At 41.5% G+C, this 14,610-nt stretch overlaps 1 protein-coding gene across 1 annotated transcript in view; it reads left to right on the top strand.

Annotated features, from left to right (window-relative positions):
* Positions 1-11,906, top strand: part of KL (klotho) — a 48,856-nt gene extending 36,950 nt beyond the window's left edge. Inside the window, exons 3-5 of the mRNA XM_030475580.1 lie at positions 198-466; positions 3,024-4,140; positions 8,355-11,906. Of these exons, the coding sequence (XP_030331440.1) occupies positions 198-466; positions 3,024-4,140; positions 8,355-8,692 (1,724 nt within the window). The 3' untranslated portion in view covers positions 8,693-11,906. The remainder of the gene's footprint in view (positions 1-197; positions 467-3,023; positions 4,141-8,354) is intronic.
* Positions 11,907-14,610: the final 2,704 nt, after the last annotated feature.

Below are 14,610 nucleotides of genomic sequence, written 5' to 3'. Positions count from 1 at the left end.
ACAGTGCACCTATGACCTGGCAGCTCCCTGAATGCAGTTGAGAATCTTCCCTGAACAGGCTTTGAGGCAGGCCCTGAGATACTTATCTGACCTATTGCATTGTTCTTACAGCTGAACACGGCAAACATTGCTGATACAGTGTAATCTACAGGGGAAAAATGAGTGCTGTGATAAGTTTGGTTTTGTTCTTTCCTCAGCCATCCGCTACGACGGAGTCAATGTGTTTGGCTACACGGTCTGGTCTCTCCTGGACGGCTTTGAATGGCACAGGGGATACAGCATTCGGCGTGGTTTGTTTTATGTTGATTTTCAAAGCCATGACAAGAAGTTGATGCCCAAGTCTTCTGTCTTGTTCTATCAAAAGCTGATAGAAAAAAATGGCTTCCCACCTTTGCCTGAAAACCAGCCCATAGAAGATATTTTTCCCTGTGGCTTTGCTTGGGGAATTGTTGACAACTACATTCAGGTGAGTCTGATGATAAAGCCAACATGCTGCCCAGTCAGATCAGTGCATCATATTGATAAATTTGCTGGATAGAGTGTCTTTGCTGATACATTATTACCACAGTGCTGCAAGGAGATGGTACAAGGCTTTTTGTGCCAAACGCTGTGTAATTCAGTCTTTACTAGACTTTCTGTGTGTGACCAATGAGATCCAGTCAGATTGAAAAACATGCGGAAATTGAAAGGGGTCTGATGTTCATCTTCCCTGGGTGTGTTATGTGATCAGTTACTAGAAGTCAGTCCTGTTCAAATGAAAGTTGATTAGATCTTCTAAAGTGCATCTAAAGTCTATGAAATAGGAAATATTACTGCTTTTTCATGTCCATAATTTTAATGGTAATGTATTTGTCTGCTGTGATAATATATGTTTTAGGAAATGTCCTGAAAGCTCTTATAAACTCCAGTGGCATGCTTCTACATCTTATGCATATATATCCTGGTACCATTGTTAGAGTGATTTTATATATATATATTAAAAAAGTAAACAATATTAGATTTAGATGAAATTTCTGTATTCCTTCTTTGTCATTTTGTGTAGTACTGTGTCTGACAGAGGCCTGCAGTGCCCCTGGATAGCACCTAGCTAGATTATGGATCCAGTTCATAGCTGTCACTCTTTATTTCAACTAAATCCAATACTTTGGGAGAATATTCAAATTTGAAGACTTCATAGTAGGAATAAAAGTAGTAGCTTAGTTGTAGTCTATTTAACAGTTTGGCTCTGTAATTCTCAGATGCTGTTTTGGCTTGCAGGACTTCTCTAGCCACAGTAAAGAGGTGTAGTTAAATTCAACACAGAGGCTTGATCCAAGAACAGAATTTTTAATTTAGATTTTCCACAAAGACAGAATCTTTCTTAAGGCTAGAGTACAGGGGGCTTGTTTGTTTCTTCTCACTCTGAAAGTGAGATCTGACGTTGTTCTCTTGAAAAATACTTCAGCCTCCTTACCTGGTACACTGATTTCCAAGAAAATTCAGCAGTCATTATCCTTGCAGCTCCCAGACAGATTAGGGATTGGAAATGGAATTGCTGCCTTTGGGATCAATAACAACTATAAAGTTGTTAGTGTGGAGTGGAGTCAGTCAGCCTAAGACAGTTAAAAAAATCCCTCCCATCCCCAAAAACTTCAGAGCTGAATATTTTCATTTCAAAAGGCCATTCAAACATTTTGTGCTGTAAGGCTTAGGTAGTGTGATTTGTAGATGCATCACAGTGGAAAAACTCTTTTGACAGCATTCCCACAGTATTAGTGGCAATGCATGCTTTAGTAATCTACAAGGGACAATTCTCCAGAAAAGCAATTTCCCTCAGACAGGCTGGTTTTTATTACTTTCTTCTATAAGCACAGTACTGACCTCTCCGGAGAAAATAGCAACTGATTTTCAGCAGCTTCTTTATACAGTCTGCAAAGCCTCAGCTACAAGTTGAACATTGGTTGTAGGCTGACACCTGCTTTTCAAACAGAGGGCAGGACAAGGAAATCTGAACTCAGGGGGAAACTGTGCACCAAAGGATGGGGGAAGGAAAAAGGGGCAAATAAACGTCTGTGGTACCAGTATCTTGTAGTTTGGATCTTTCCTGTAAGAGTTAATCTAGAGTATGAATTAGGAGATTTTACACTGTGCGTTATATTAACTAGTTCACTTTTTCATTTTCTAGTCCTTATTCTGTTTGTGATATTCATTAAAAAGTGAAAGTACAATTTGTGGGACCCTGAAAAGCTCATCTTCTATTGTGTCAGTGTGTCCTACAGGCAATTCTGACATGAAGCCCTGAGGACTCACGGGAAATGCATTTATTGTTGGAGTGACACATAGTGGGTTTACTTGGACGCCTGAAAACAAATTATTCAGACATAACAGCCTGCTGAAATAACTTGGAAATGAGTTTAGTATGAGTTAAATAAAAAAGGATGTCTTTAGCAAGACGGAAAAATTTTGCTTGTTAACTGAATTTGTGCTAAAAATCAAGTGCAGAGCATTACTCATCTTTCATCATAGTCAGGAAAAGAACACAGAAATGATGTTGCATTCATTATTTCTTTTACTGCATTCAGGGAGTGGTCTTGAAACTGAATCTACTGGGTGATTTACAACAGACAGGCTCTCTGTAGGCCCCCCTTAATCTTGAAAGAAAAACATTTTAAAAATTACTGTAGTCTTTGCTGAAGCTCTCCTTCTCTGGAGATCTGTCACAGGCTTAGTGCCTTATCCCTCAGCAATCCCTTTTTGCCCATACAGACCGGAGCAATCTGGAGAAGATAAAAACATGGTGACAATCAGGATGAGCTTGTTCAGAAATAGAATGAAAATTATATGTAGATTTGGTACTTTTCTGATGTCACATGTTAACAAAAAGTTAATTCATTCACATGAGCCTGATGCTATCAGAGATGCCAGAGGCGCTAAATGCAATGTTTTGACTTCAGATATTTAGCTACATTGTGCCTGATAGTTATGAAGTACCCACCTACCTCGAACAAACAGCTTGAATCTGGTATGTTTCTTATTCTACCTAGGTAGACACGACACCCTCCCAGTTTCTTGACTCTAATGTTTATGTATGGGATGTTCACCAGACAAAGAAGCTTATTAAACTGGATGGAGTTTTCACCTCGAAACGCAAGCGTCACTGTGTTGACTTTGCTGCTATCAGGCTCCAGACCTCTCTTCTGCAAGAAATGCATGTCACACACTTCCATTTTTCACTGAAATGGTCTTTAATCCTTCCTTTAGGTAACCTTTCGCTAATCAACCACACACTTGTACATTATTATCAGTGTTTTGCTACTGAACTTCTCAGAGTTAACATAACTCCTGTTGTTGCTTTATGGCAACCCATGGCTGAGAATCAAGAGCTTCCAGTTTCCCTTGCCAAATATGGAGCTTGGGAAAATGCAGAAACCATTCAGGCTTTTGTTGAGTATGCCAGATTCTGCTTTACAAGCCTTGGGGACCATGTCAAATTTTGGATCACAATGAATGAACCGCCTGTGAAAAACTTGACATACACCGCAGGGCACAACCTCTTGAAAGCCCATGCGAAAGCATGGCATCTTTATGACAAAGAATTCAGGAGATCTCAGAAAGGCAAAATATCTATAGCTCTGCAAGCCGACTGGGTAGAACCAGCTTGTCCCTTTTCCAGGAATGACCAAGAAGTTGCTGACAGAATTTTAGAGTTTGACATTGGCTGGCTTGCAGAGCCCATCTTTGGGAATGGTGAATACCCACAGGTGATGAGAGCATGGCTTCACCGAAGAAACGGTGTTGACTTGTATAATTTCCACTTGCCTTATTTCTCAGAAGATGAAAAGAAGTTAATCAAGGGCTCGTTTGATTTTTTTGCTTTGAGTCACTACACTACTACTCTTGTGGGCTGGGAGAAAGAAGATGCAGTAAAATATGACCACTATCTTGAAGCTCAAATGATCAATGACATCACATGGCTGCACTCCCCTAGCAGAGCTGCAGTAGTGCCCTGGGGACTGCGTAAATTGCTGAAGTGGGTTAAATCAAAGTATGGCAATGTCCCAACTTATGTTCTGGCTAATGGAATTGACGATGGCCAGAATATGGTGCATGATAAGCTCAGAGTATATTATATACAGAATTACATCAATGAAGCTTTAAAAGGTAAGGAATCAGTGGTGGTTTATATGTCACAAATCCCGGTATTAGTATACACTGTGTGGTAAAGTATGCTTAACTTTAAAAAAAGAAATCCTATGTAGAATACTCTATAAATGAGATGTTATTACAGCATAACAGGTTTTCATTTGACTTACAATTGACTGGTGTTACTAAACATCAGGAAGACTGACCTTGCACATGCTCTGCATAAGACAGCAGTAGGATTTTTTGTGGATTACAGAAATTTAAGATTGTTATGTGTGTAGCTCCACATGTATTTAGGCAGATTTTCTTCTTATTGCACTTCTACTGTTGTTTTGCTTTGTTGCTTCTCTACATTGATGTGCCTCAGGGCTGGGTTTGAGTTCTGTTCCTCAGCTGTCTCTGTATCTTATCCAACAGTGATCTTATCCAACAGTGATCTTCATAATAATTCAGCTATCTACCTCATTATGCCATTTCCTGGACTCTTTCCTGCTATTCAGAACCCAGACCAGACTTCTTCTCTGTCTCAAAGATTTATACATTATAAGGCAAAAAGGAGGCTTTTTGAGTCATCCTGTCATAGAACACACACTGGTTTTCAAGAAAAGCACAAGACCCAGATGAGATAATTTTTCTGATGTAGAATCTCCTACTCCTCACTGTAAGCTGTTGCATTGTGCAATTACTCTTTCATATATGTGTGTGCATAAATACATATAAATCTTACTTCTAGTATTTCTTTAGCTTTAGCTTTAAGCCATTTTGTTGTGCATTTCCATGTATCTTACTTATGCAGGTATTCAGACAGAAACCAAGCCATCTCTCATGTCTTTGATAAATAACACAGTCAAAGCTCTTTGTGTCCCTTACTGTAAAACATCATTTAGAACCTTTTATTATTAAACTTTCACATTTGCCAGCATTCTTCTTAAGAGGAGTAAAGCCAGACCTGGACACACTGCTTCTACAACTGCCACACCTATATCTCAGGCACGTATAATGTAACCTCTTACTCTTTTACTCCTCTTTTGTACATCTAAGCAGCATATGAGCCCTTTTGGCCATGGCAGCAGGTTGGTTACACACGCTCTGTGGTTATCTGTTGAGATTTCAAACCCAGTTACAGATTTCTCCCCCCCGGGCAGAATATTTTCTGCCAAAGTATGGTCTGCTTGTTCTTTGACATCCTCACATTTGGTCATGTTCAAATGCCAGTTGTTTGCTTATGCAAAGCTTGCTACACTAGCTAAGTTATGTCCCTAATCTTTGTGTTATTTGCAAATTTTGTGAGAAATAGTTTCACTTTTCTTTCAGGTTGTTGATATATTTAAGATCATTTAATATCTTAGTGCTAAAAGCCAATCTCCATGACCACGGTAGAAATATACCTACTGTGAGACTTACCTGCAATTACATTTCCAGACTTACTAGTTCTATTTGAGAGCATTTGGAACCTGTTTATTAGGGACTCCTCTTGACCTCATAACATTCTATTTTCTTGATCCAAATGCCATATAATACCAAGTCAGTTGCCTTGTGAAGTTCTAAGTATATTACATTAAACATCATTACTTTTATTGATCTGCAGATCTCATAAAAAAGATGTCACGTTCATTTGACAGGATTTATTTTTCATAAAGCTAAACTGATTGGCATTAACCATATATTTCTCCTGTAATTCTCCTTTATCAAGCCTTACATAATCTGTTCCGCTCTTCTGCTAGTAGTGAAGGATGGCTGGCAGTTCCATGGTTTGCTAGGTCATCCTTTCCACTGTTAAGTATTGGCTTTAATGTCCTCCTCTGTGATTTCTACCTCTTTCACAGATTACCGAACATCAACATTAGGTGCCCAAGAGTTCCTTCTCCAGCATTTTGAAGCACTGGCTGCATGTTTTCTGCATCCGTAGTTAAAAAAAACATAACCTGGCTATATTTGAGCTTATGGTTTCAATCTTTTTTTACTGTATGGCTTCTCTCCGTCCTACCACTTTAGACTGTTCCAGTTCTTGGCACTTATGTTTTCAAAGTATGTATGGATATGCAATTTTCTCCCAGTTCCTGTTAGCCAGAACACCTGCACATAGAATAGTCTCGTTAAACTTCATGAGGTTCATATGGGCCCACCTCTCCAGCCTGTCAAGGTCCCTGTCGTGGTTTAACCCCAGCTGGCAACTAAGTACAACGCAGCCACTCACTCACTGGCCCCCTGTCCCAGGTGAGATGGGGAGGAGAATTGGAAGAACGTAAAAATTGAAACCAGGACAGTCCCTCTGGATGGCATCCCTTCCCTCCAGCATGTCGACCGCACCACACAGCTTGGTGTCTGCAGCAAACTTGCTGAGGGTGCACTCAATCCCACTGTCCATGTTGCTGACAAAGATCTTAAATAGGTCCTAATATCGACCTCTGAGGAACACCACTCATCACTGGTCTGCACTTGGACATCAAGCCATTGACTGCAACTCTTTGAGTGCGACCATCCAGCCAATTCCTTACCCACCAAGTGGTCCATCCTCTATTTTTTTACATACCCCTGTTTTTTACAGAACTTTGTGATTCATACTCGTCTGGTACCAGTATCCCCCAACCACTTCCTTTTCCTCCCTTCTATCCAGCCTGAAAATAGCTCCCATGTTTTTTGACTTAGCCATCACATGCAAGCCACGTTTTACTATCTTTCTACCTTCTTTGTCATGGATGACTATGTCGCTACTAAATAGGGACATACTAATTTCTCTAAAGCTCACTCTCCCATTTTTGACATCATATGCTCCTCCATAGTGTTTGGTCCATCAGTAATACCATTCTCTTTTCTTCTCCTGCTCTGGTATAGTGCTTTTGTCCATCTTGTCCTTACGCAAGGAGCAAGCTCTTAACCTTGGCATTATGAGTGATTCAGGTTTCTCCAAAACTTGCTTTTTTCCTGCAAGACCCTGTGCAGTAACTGAGATGAGAGGGGATTTGGAACACGTGTGCTCTCACCTTAAAGTTCCTATTCTGCCTTCTTCCATCTGGTTTCTGGGAGTGCATGTGGCAGCATTTGTGCCTGTAATGTTGCTCACCTGCATTGTTCCAGGGGAGCCAACAGGTTTGTGCAGATAAATTATTCCAGAATACAGTACGAACCCTTTGGACTGAGGGTATATTTTTAAGTGCTTTGTGCACTAAGTGCTTTGTATACTGTTTAAATACATCTTTGCCAATTGAAAACAAAGAACAACAGTAACTATTTATGTAACACCATTAAATCCACATGCAGTTTTACAAGCACAGACTAATTATCCTGGGTAGCAGCTCTGTAAAAGGGCAGGTAAATATTGTTTCATTTTACACATGAAAAGTAGGCTAGAGGTGCTAAATGTCTTGCATGTGGCTGCAGAAAGAATTATTTCCAGAGGTGTATGAAAATTCAGCAACCGTTATTTTTTAATCCTGTGTTCATCTGCTACAAGACATTGCTTTAATTTGTTAAAAATAGCGATTTTGAGAGATAAAATATTACAGTTTGCGTTTACTACTGTGGATTGATTGGTTTTGTCAAGCGGGACTGATGGCTCAAGGTTAATGCTGCTGGACCTCCTCTAGTAGCCAAGTTCGCAGTATGGATTGTGGACATGTTCTCAGTAAAGACTGATACAGGTCATCTTGGATCTGAAACTCGGGTCAGTTACAACAGAGGACTATGATTTGCATAACCTTTCCATTTGCACTGGTGATGTCCCAGTACCTGACCTTAGCATAGCACCATCTTTTCCTGGTGTCACTGTGACTTGGCTCATGAGAAGTGCAGCCTGATGTCCTCTGTGCCTTGGCTGTCAGGAGGTACTCTGCAAGGGAGATGGAGCAATTGGAGAAACAGGTTGCAGAAATCCAGGTGCAGAAAAACCAAAACCTATCTTCTTTCATATATAAAAAAGAGAGCCATTTTTTCACGATAGGCTCCATGCTAATCATTAAACGCAGTCATGCACTCACAGCTGTGTTTACCAAGCACAAGGAAATAGATTGCAGGATACTCACAGATCACACTGTCTGGCAGTGGCTGACAGATTTTACTTTTTATGAGAAACACTTCATAGATGTACATGTACTTCACCTTATTTTGGGGAAGAGAAGTGCAGATGTGGGTTTAACATCCCCCTGCCTCTGCATTATGTATTGACATATGGTGCTGCTTTTGAATGCCAAAGTGGTATTTATTCATTTCTTCAACTCTATTTTCTTTCGCAGCTTACACTTTGGATAATGTTAATCTGCAAGGATATTTTGTCTATTCTTTTAATGACAAGACTGCTCCTAAATATGGTCTCTACAGTTACGTTGCAAATCAATACGAACCAAAGCCTTCTATGAAACATTACAGGGAAATAATTGACAATAATGGCTTTCCTGGTCCTGAAACTCCTGAGGTGCTGTGTCCAGAGGAGATTGCCTCGTGTCCTGAATGCCATTTCTTCCGAACCAGAAAATCATTATTAGCTTTTATCTCTTTCATATTTGTTGCTTTTATTGTTACTATAGTCTTCATTATTTACTACTCCAAGAGGATAGAAAGAAGGTATAAATAGAGCTGCCCCGTTGAATACATCACTTGCTGCCCTTCCTCATGCATTCCCTTGGGAAATCTGAAGTAAGAGCACACAAGGTTGTCATTTCTTCAGCACTAGGAAGACATTTACATTGCCTGATACTGCAGGACATTGATGCTGATAAGAAATTGCTAGCATATGGCTTCCAGAAATCGTTTGCTCTGGTTTAGTACATTTGGTTTATGACCAGTCCATAATTCCTGTGGTTGGAGTTCTCTCACAACTTTCCCTGGGACCTGTTGTTGATGCTTTTCTCTCCTTGGTTTTGCCTCACTGAGTTGGACAAGTGAAAGCATGGTTCGAAGACATGGAGTGATGGAAGACCTAAATGTTAAATTCTCCAAGAGAAAACTGAGGAGAAACAAAATGGCTTACTTTTCCAAGTTAGGGTTTAATGCTGATGTTGCTTGATCAGAGCCAGAACCTGACTGGAGCAGGGAACATGGCTGAGCAGAGACGGAGGAGAATTGCACAAAGGAGTGCTGGGGGAAAGGAAACTCCCTTTCCTAAAGCAGATGCAGGGGGAAGAACAGGGGGACACAAGTCTCTGCTTCTGGGAGCACTGGGTGCATAGGTTAACTACTACTTAGGTTGCTGACAGCTGCATCTGACTTCAGGATGTCATTGGGGAGCTTCAGCTAAAGGAACTGTGTCTTTCTCAGTGGGGAAAGCAGCAGGGGTATGTCCAGGGATGGCAGGGGTCAAGCTATCTGATGGGAAGAGATGGAAGAGGCGAAAGGGCTTCTCTTTGATTTGCTCAGTAAAAAAGCAGAGTGCAGGCTCTGGTATGTCTTTGCTGTCTCAGTTGTCAGGAAGCTATGTGCCTGACTCTGCACTCTATTGCCCTGTGCGCATAGACATGGCAGGGCTGGAACACCCCATCACTGCACTTCTTGCAGCAAGTTGCACACCGCTGCCACTCTATTGCTGCCCACCTACTTACCTGCTGGAAACTTGTGGGTAATTTAGTAAGATGATTTCTGTGTGCCATTTATGTTGAGTGTGGAGACTTTAAATCCCACCATTTGGTGTAATAATCCAGCACTTTATTGCTGCTTTTGCTAGGGTCTGAGATCCTGGAGGTGTTGCTCCAAGCCTCTTACAGGTTAGCTGGAGGGTCTCCTGTGAGCAACTGGATCTGCCTCTGGCAGCATTTCATCCCAAAGTATTACTGAACATCTGAAGGCCTCTCATTTTTCTCTCAGCAAGACAAATTAGCAAAATATTAACAACATCATTGTTTATTAGTAGGAAAAAATCACTACATTAGGAGTGTCCTCAGTATAAAGCAGTGAAGTAATTTTCATCTGCTCTCACGCTGTAGGCCTGCATTGCCTTCAGCTGTAATTGTATTTTTATTGCTATGTGAATAATGTTGCTCACTGGAAAGAATATTTTAAAGGAAATGTGCTTTGTGTTAATTAAGAATTATTTACCTACTAAAGCTGATTGTGCTGTATTAAATGTGATGTTTATCTACTAGATGACTAGTAGATGTCTAAATGACCTCCCAGGATTCCTTTCAACCTGAATACTCTATGAATCTGTGATTCTATACTGTAAGTTAAAACATATGAAATGTAATTTTCATTGTAATTTAAAATTATATTTTTTTCTTAAGTGTTCTATAGGAATAGAAAAGAATTAGGATCTTATCATAATGATTAATATATTTGTTCTCTAGTTCCAGTCTTAAAATTGTCTCTCTTTGCACTAATGTATATTTTGGTATCGAGATTAAAGTGCAAAATTCAGGGTAAGTGATGAAGTATTAAAAATATATATGAAAATTATTTATAGCCTAGACATGCTGAAGAAGAGAAAAATTTAAACTGCTGTATATTTATGCATTGGTGCCTGGCACAGTGTGGATTAGAAAGAAATAACTCTCCCTAAATATGTGAAATGCCAAATGGCTTTCCCCACGGCATGGCAATGAATCACCTTGCAATACATGACTCCAGTAGTCAGAAGCCTTCACAGTACATAACAAAAAGTGGTATTCATTTCATACAGAGAGTAGCCAGGTCATACCTAACTTAGAAGTGTGTGTGTATGTATGTTCCAATTATTTTGCTGTTGGTAAAGCAAAAAGGCTCTGGGCCTGATCTCTCTTTTTTGACAGGGGTTCAGGGGGCCTGGTCAGGGCAAATCCAGATGAGCTCAGGTGCCATGCTGTTGGGCACCAGCCTGTCCTGACAGTTCACTAACAATTAACCATCCAGTGAGGTGATGCCATGTGATCTTTAACGGCCCAGCCACAGAGCGATGTGTGAAACAGCAGTTGGAGCACGAAGGAGACACTGCAAGCTCTTCCTGTGGAGGCTGGGTGATATGTAACCACCGACAGGCAGATGGCACCAGCTGGATATCTAATTTGTAGGTAAATTGGGATTTGTTGCTATGAAGCTATATGATCACATCCATTCATGGTGCTGTGGCCCATAGAAGTAATGCAGCCTTTGGCACAATTACCTTCAGAAGAGTTTTAAAGTATCACTGCAGAGCAGTGACCGGCGCAAGCTGGGCACAGTAGTTGCCAAAGTCCTCCTAAGCAGTGCTGCCTGTGCACAGTGATATGTGACTCTCAGAGACTGAACTGCACAGTGATGGGCCAGGGAAAACACAGGCCGGTGTGATGGAGGTAATGGTATGGTTTTGCTTTGGGAATCTTCTTCATTTTACGTAATCAGGGGCCAGCGTCTTGTCAATCTTGAAAAAAAATCATGCTCCACTAACAGCAAAAAAGCCCCTGAATAGGCAAAGATTAGGTGCCTGTCCAAGGAGAATTGTGGTGTGCTCATGCAAACTTATGGGCTAATCACCTCTTGCAATCAGGCTGTGAGATGTGGGGCACTTCTTCCGTTCGATACCCACATGCGAGCAACGATCTCGCGCTTCCCCATCACCATCTGTGCATCTAGAGCAGAAATGCCGACAGTAGCAAGGACTTTGAGCAGAGGGGACTCCATAGTCAGGCTACAAAGACAGTTCAGGGGAGGATGGTGGTTTATTTTCTGAAGAGCAACCGGAGTCTGTGTGTGATGGATGTTAACGTGTAGTATCTTATGTAGACTAGTTTCTTGATTTTAACACTGTTTCTAGAATGAAAAGTTGTTGTCAGTTTGCTCAATACTTCAGATCAAACATGTTGCAAAAGAAGAAATTAGATTTTTATTAAAAATATTTTTGACATGAGTGCAAAGCTTCTGGTTTATTTCTTGAAAATATTGTGCAGAGTTTCTGTGAGAAGGATGTGTTTGCTAAATGAAAGAATGAATGTTATATTGCTTTTATAAGAAACTCAGAAAGGAAATAAAGATATTGTATGTAACAAATTGTAACATGATCTTACTTTAATCTGTCCAATTTCTCTGTCTGCAACATGAAGTACAAGTACCTCAGGAGAGGCTATTATAATAACTCTCCAAGGAGTTTGTGTTGCTGTTTGTTTTTCCACTGCTGCATAAATCATAAATAACTGTAACTTTTGTTGGAGATTACTGGGGCCTGTGTCTAAACAGAGGTTTTTCCAGCAGACCTAGGGCTTTGCAGGGTCTTGGTTCTTTGATTTTTTGTTGTTTGCTTTTTGGGGTTTTTTGTGATTATTGCTATTTAAAAACCTGTGGAAGTAACCAATAAACTAACACACTATCCTATCCTATCCTATCCTATCCTATCCTATCCTATCCTATCCTATCCTATCCACCACGTTCCTAACCTGGGATGTATAGTGTACTCCTCACTGATTTTTTATGGCATCAGTCCTTCCAGGGAAGGAATGGACCTGGGCAGCACCTTCTCAGTCCTATGTATTTGGTTCTCAGGAGCCAGAGGAGCCTCCCAGCCAGAGCTTCCTCCCAGCACTGTGCCTTGCTGGGGTGCATATCCAAGCCGGAGCAGTGCTGAGCCCCAGGCACCTCCGGAGTAGGACGTGCAGCAGGGCCCAGAGGAAAAGCAAAAGCAATGGCGTGTCCTCGTGGGATGCTGGCTGAAAAGGTGGCTTGGCTCTCAGCAGCGAGCTGGCTGTTGCATTGCCGCCTTCTGTGCTCAGGGCTCTGTAACAGGCTTTGGGCAGGGCTGTAAACCAGCAGGGCTGCACAAACACAACACCTGAACCAAGAAATCTAGTTTTCCTCTTGCCAGAGGGAACCGCGAATTGGCGGAGTGTTTCATTCAAGAGTGTAACGATATGAACTACCTGCGCTATAAAGTTTTATGGGGTGACAAAGTTTTGTAGCCTGGCAATAGTGCAGTCAAGCTGGAGGGCATCAGATACCCTGCCAGGAAAGGGAGGGGAGCAAGCCAGTGAGGAGGGCTTCCCGGCTGCACCCTCTCTGGTCAGCCCAGAGGGTGCTCAGAGCAGTGCCAGGCTGCTCCTCCAGGCTGGGGCAGACATGATCCAGAGGTTTAGTGCTGCAGGAAGAATGGAGCAGGGCCAGCTCCAGCTCTCTCACCACCTTCTCCTCCCTCTTTGGGCATGCATTTATTTACATTTCGGCTATGAAATGGGGAGCTAAATACCAAGGTACGACATAGGTATGCCAGGACACATAGTTTATTTAGAAGACAAAGTACTGTTTACAAGCCTTACAGATTTTTTGTTGATAGTTACTACTTTGCGTCAAACACTTCTGCCTCCCTCTCTCCACTAGGATCAAATGGGTCTTATTTCCAAAAGCTGAGAAAATAAATGCTCATGAAGTAAACTGCCAGTACTGCAGTTGTCTCTCACAGCACTAGATGAGCCTTTAAGTCCGCTTCTGATGGAAGTTTGTGAATTTTATACACATTTGTAAGTCATTTATCTGCCACATTGCTGCGGGATCCGTAAGCGGATATTGCCTTTCCTTGCACCTCGCGGTGGGAGGTTGCAGGGTCCTGCACTTGGCAGCACGTGGTTGCTCCTGCTTGGTATTCACAGGCACATTCCTCCAGCTGGTGATATATTATTATTGGGCTGGAAGGAAAATAATGCAACCAAGCTCTTATTATTTTGTCCTTTTATCAGTTTGGTCATATTAATGTGGGATAATCATGATATAAATGCACAGGAGATGCAGTCAAGGACACATTCATTTTTAAAGTCCTCCAATGCTCTTGTAGTTCAGTCATTCATCTTCTGTCTTTAATTACAGCAAGTGATCTCAGAGGCACTTAAAAGATTAAATTACTCAATTATTTGAAAAACCCAAATGCAATAACTGTATCTCTTTTCTGATAAATACCAGTGATTGCTGGAAAAGGTTGCCCAAGGCAAGAAACACTGGGAGGCCAAGGAGGCCATTTTGTAACACTTTGGCTTAGCCCAGTGATACCCATTTCATTTTTCATTATTTGCAACCATTATTTTTATTTGCATTGATAAAAACCACAAATGTTTCCATCGCTGTCCTGGTGGTTTCAGCAGTGTGTTGAATGTCACTGCTCAGCTATTTACAAATGTCCTGGCATCCCCTTGACTGCAGAGAGAATGACATGAGCCCACTGGATGATAACTGCAACTCAAAAGGGCATAAGGCCATCTGAAGCAGCAGAGCTTGTCCTTCCTCACCATCAGCCCTATGACTCACCACAGGTCCCAAATACAGACACTGAAGAGTGGGAAGTTTTCTCTAGATCAGTTTTTTTACCTCTGTTCCAAAGCAGCAGACATTCAGTGAGCCCAAAGCTGCGAGCCTGGCTAAGAGGTGCAGACTGATGTGAATCCTCCGCCCTGGGCCAGGAGGAAAGGGACGTGACTCTGCAGGAAAAGAGATTTCCAGGCTGAAGAGCTAAAATCCTTTTTTTTCATAGGCCAAGTTCTGAGTTCCGGTCCCATCATGAGCCAGCCAACTGGGCAAAACACCAGAGCAGCCATGAACCAAGGGTGATCTCCACCTACAGACCTGGTGTGC

This window comes from Strigops habroptila, chromosome 2, assembly GCF_004027225.2.
Source record: "Strigops habroptila isolate Jane chromosome 2, bStrHab1.2.pri, whole genome shotgun sequence".
NCBI classification, from domain to species: domain Eukaryota; kingdom Metazoa; phylum Chordata; class Aves; order Psittaciformes; family Psittacidae; genus Strigops; species Strigops habroptila.
The sequence above is the reverse complement of the archived record's forward strand: the minus strand, read 5'-3'. Positions and strand labels throughout refer to the sequence as shown.